The sequence below is a fragment of the Mus pahari genome, chromosome 6 (genome assembly GCF_900095145.1).
Source record: "Mus pahari chromosome 6, PAHARI_EIJ_v1.1, whole genome shotgun sequence".
Lineage (NCBI taxonomy): Eukaryota > Metazoa > Chordata > Mammalia > Rodentia > Muridae > Mus > Mus pahari.
This window is the reverse complement of record NC_034595.1, coordinates 106,515,783-106,520,433: the sequence shown is the minus strand read 5'-3', so window position 1 is coordinate 106,520,433 and position 4,651 is coordinate 106,515,783. Positions and strand designations below refer to the sequence as shown.

Below are 4,651 nucleotides of genomic sequence, written 5' to 3'. Positions count from 1 at the left end.
AAAAAAAAAAAAAAAAAAACTGAGCCTATATTGGGTGTGTATAGACTTTTTTCCTTGTTACTGCTCCCTAAAGATGCAGTGTAACAGTTATTTATAGCATTTACACAACATTTTGTTAGTCCTAAATTTAGTTTCTATGCAAATTCCTTGCCATTTTATATAAGGAATTTAAAATCTGTGGATTTTGAATCAAGTATGGTAGTACATGCCTGTGATCCCAGCATTTGAGAAATAGCAGCAGAAAGATTATGGAATTTTATGGTTTCCTTGGCTGTATATTGGGTCCCAGACCAACATAGGCTATATATAAGACCATTTCAAAAAGAAAAAATAATGTGTGAGCCGAGCGTGGTGGCACACACCTTTAATCCCAACACTCGGGAGGCAGAGGCAGGCGGATTTCTGAGTTCAAGGCCAGCCTGGTCTACAAAGTGAGTTCCAGGACAGCCAGGGCTAAACAGAGAAATCCTGTCTCAAAACCCAAAAAAAAAAAAAAAAAGTAATGTGTGAATCTCAGCACTGGTGGATGATTCTGGAACCAGTCTCTCTCAGATACTACGGGAGGTCTGTGCTTATTTGTTACTTCTACAACAATAACAAAATAAAAAAGATTAATTTTTTTGAAAATTTATTATTATTTAATTGGTTTGTTTTTTGAGGCAAGGTTTCTCTTTATAGCCCTGGCTATCCTGGAACTTCCTTCTTAGACCACATATGCCTTGAACTCACAGACATTCTCCTACTTCTGCCTCCTGAGTGCTAGAATTTAAGGTGTGTGTTACCACTGCCTGGTATGAGGCTTTATTTTTATTTTATGTGTATGGAAGTTTTGTCCGTATGTAAGTATGAGTGTGATGTATGTGTAGTAACCAAGGAAGCCAAAGGAAGGGTGTTGGATTCCCTGGAGCTGCATGCACTCACAGGTGGCTGTTAGTTACCGTGTGGGAGCAGTCTTCGAACCGAGAAGAGCAGCCACTGCATATTCTATAGTGCATATATGAACCATCTCTTAACCACTGAGCCATCTCTCCAGCACATCTTTTTCTTTTTGAAGAATCACCAACATTGAAAAATGAAATATTAAGCCAGGCAAGGTGACACATGCCTTTAATCCCAGCACTAGGGAAGCAGAGGCAGATGAATCTGTATAAATTCTAAGCCATCCTGATCTATAGAGTGAGTTCCAGGCCACCAGAGGTACACAGAGAAATCTGTCTAAAAAAACAAAACAGGGGGCTGGAGAGATGGCTCAGCGGTTAAGAGCACTGACTGCTCTTCGAGAGGTCCTGAGTTCAATTCCCAGCAACCACATGGTGGCTCACAACCATTTGTAATAAGATCTAATGCCCTTTTCTGGGACAGAAGACAGCTACAGTGTACTCATTAAAATGAATAAATAAATCTTTGAGAAAAAAAAGAAAAATCTTTAAAAAAACAAAACAAAACAGAAAAACAGAAAGTGATTAAACTCAAATAAAAAAAGTACTCTTGTCACTGTACTTCTACAGTAAGTGCTCAGGAATAACATGTGGCCACCAGTGCCTATCTGGGACAACACAAATAGATATCCCATTATCTAGACAATTCTGACAGCTCTGTTGTAGATAGACAAAGAATTTCAGGAAAATTTCAGCCACATGGATTTCTAGGAAAAAATTCCCTGCCAATCTACTTCATGTGGTGATGGCACAAAATATCTAATGAATACTAATGTTCCACTCACCTGAAAGTCACAGGGGAGATCTTTCCCATCAGGGCATATGCAGTGACACTCTGAAGGTGAAACAAGGCGCCGTCTGTCAGCAGCAACAGCACTATGTCCTGGCTATAGCTGAAGCTCTTCCCACTCCTACCAATCACAGGGACATCCTATGGACAAAACAAAAGGACACTCTTCTGGCCTATGTCTCCCTGTCACTGTCACTGGAGCCCAGTAACTGAAAGTCAGGAACACTGAGAGCACTCTTCTGTTGCTTTGTCAGGACTCTGAGGATGCACATAGAGTGCTACAGAAGAAACAGAAACTCCTGTGCACTGCTAATGAGAACATAGAATGTGTCAGTCAACCACTCCTGTTCTAAGACTATATTCCCAAGACATACCCCCATTTGCAAAGGATGTAGATATGAGAAATACCTTTACCATGTGTGTAACTGTGGGGCAAGGCAAAGGCTATGTCCCACTGCATGATCACTATAGACTTCCCAGTGCAATATCCTTTAAGGAAAAAAGTTTATACAGACACACACTTTCATAAACTGAGAGAGTCAAGGAAATACGTCATAAGTCTATCTATAACTACAAGCTCACTAGATGGCCATGTAGGAAAGGGAGCTGAGGGTGGAGGATCCTCTCAGTTTGGTTTCACATATTGACTTAGGTGGGTGTGGAGACACATTCATTTAATACTAGCAATCAAGAGGCCGAGGCAGTCATATCTCTAGGTTTAAGGCCAACCTGATCTACATAGCAACTTTCAGGCCAACCAGAACTACATACCAGACCCTGTCTCAAAACAAAAAACTCTGTTGACTCCGAGACAGGGTTTCTCTGTGTAGCCTTGGCTGTCCAGGAACTCACTGTAAACTAGGCTAGACTCCTCATCTACTAACAGAGATCTGCCTGCCTCTGCCTCCCAAGTGCTGGAATTAAAGGTGTGTGCCACCACCCAGCTCTACTGACTATTCTACAGTGGAAAAAATATCCTTTTACAAAGTAAAAGATAGATTAAGCAAGGCTTAAAACCTTAAAACTAAAACTAAGCTGCCCACCCTTCTTCTCCTGAACTGTCAAAGGGTAGCAGTAGTCCCAGTGTGGTGGGCGCCAGGCTGGAAACCCACCATGAAGAAGGTCCATGCCGGAATCAGCAAGGCCACAGCAGCAGCGCTGGTGTAGAACTGCAGCTCCGGGGCCCTGCAGGGACAGAGGATATTTGCTCTTTCCGATGCTTGAGTCTAGGCTTCTACACAGATCCTCTCAGAGAAGAACCTAAAGAATCAACAATCTAGAACTATGTCTCCCACAATACAATGATACAGTTCACCATGAACTGAACTGGCTGTTTGGTAGTCTGAGGAGTAAGTTGAGAAGCGGGTGGTTTTTCTCTCAATTTTTTACAAAGACCTGTCAAAGCTGTTTAAAACATGAAAGGTGAGTTCAGGCTTCCAGAGGTCATTCAGGGCTGTACAATAATCAAAAGTCCTACTGGGTCTTATGAAATTAGATTCAATATTGGACATGGAAGTGCATACGGTTGATCCCAGGGCTTGGGGGGCAAAGGCAAATATCACAGGATCTTCTGGAAGTCAGGGCCAGCCTGGTCTGTATAGCAAGCTCTAGGACAGCCAGGACTACATAAGGAGACGCTGTCTCATCCCCTCCCCACTCCACCTCCACACACTACCACCACCAAACACAAAAATAGAAATTAGAAATCCTCTTAATAGCGATACTTACGAGAACCGGTATTTGTCCCCACTGAGAAGCTTTTTTGAAAAAACATTCTGCAAACTAGAACAAAGACAAAATGTTAACATTTAAGTGGTTAATGAGTAAGGATCTTATGACAATGGCTGCAAAGGCAGACAGCCACTGGCACTTACTTGCGGAGGCTGTCCAGGCATCATCACATTAAGAAGTAGAACTGTGCCTATTGTCCCTACAGACAAGTAAATAGAAAATGTAGAACCTGAATGATCTGCCATCTCAGAGATCAGAGGACCACAACAGTCTTGATTTGCACACCTTGAAAACCCAACGAGGAAAGTAGAGGCAAAAAGATTAGAAGTTCAAGGTCATCTTCAGATACATAATGAGTTAGAAGCCAGCCTGGGCTATGCAGGACCCTGTTCCAAACACCAAAAGAAGGGCTGGAGAGATAGCTCACTTGTCTTAGAAGAGGACACAGATTTGGTTCCTAGAACTGACATGGTGGCTCACAACCTTCTATAACTCAGGTTCCAGGGCATCCTGTATCCTTTTCTAACCACCATGAATCTCTGAGGGTATCAGGTACATATGTGATGCACAAACATACATGCAGGCAAAACACTCATATATCTATAATAAAAATAAATCCAAGTCAGGTGTGATGGCACACACCTTTGATTCCAGCACTCAGGAGGCAGAGGCAGGCAGGCCTCTGTATTCAAAGACAGCCTGGTCTGCATAGTAAGTTCCAGGACAGCCAAGACTAAGTAGAGAGAACCTATCTCAAACAAACAAACAAAATCTATACTAAGCAAGCAAACAAACAAAACCAAAATAAAAATAACTCTCTTGGAATGAAGTTCCCATAAATTCTTATTAGGATCCAAGCCAATGAGGACCCCAGGACAAGTATGTAATTATTCATGCAGACAAACAACCCAAGGGAAAAGCATGGGTTTTTAAGCCAGATCAGATACACCACAATGAAACCACACAAGTAGGCAATGGGAAAAGAAAATAATTCTGGCTCCAAAAGTGACCTCAGAGCCAGGTGATGGTGCTCTGGGGAGGCAGAGACAGGCGGATCTCTGAGTTCCAAACTAGCCAGGTCTACAGAGTGAGTTCCAGGACAACCAGGACTACACAGAGAAACTCTGTCTCAAAAGAAAGAAAGGAAGGGAGGAAGGAAGGGAGGGAGGGAGGGAGGGAAGGAGGGAGGGAG

At 42.6% G+C, this 4,651-nt stretch overlaps 1 protein-coding gene across 4 annotated transcripts in view; it reads right to left on the bottom strand.

The window, feature by feature from the left end:
* LOC110323492 (solute carrier family 35 member E2A) overlaps window positions 1-4,651 on the bottom strand; it is a 25,302-nt gene that overhangs the window by 5,290 nt on the left and 15,361 nt on the right. For 3 of the 4 annotated variants that reach the window (XM_029540147.1, XM_029540149.1, XM_021200744.2), the window contains 3 exons: window positions 3,457-3,510; window positions 2,841-2,913; window positions 1,724-1,869 (listed from right to left, as the gene is read on the bottom strand). In XM_029540147.1, coding sequence (XP_029396007.1) covers window positions 1,724-1,869; window positions 2,841-2,913; window positions 3,457-3,510 — 273 coding nt within the window. The remainder of the gene's footprint in view (window positions 1-1,723; window positions 1,870-2,840; window positions 2,914-3,456; window positions 3,511-4,651) is intronic. The other variant, XM_029540150.1, reaches the window with a different exon arrangement.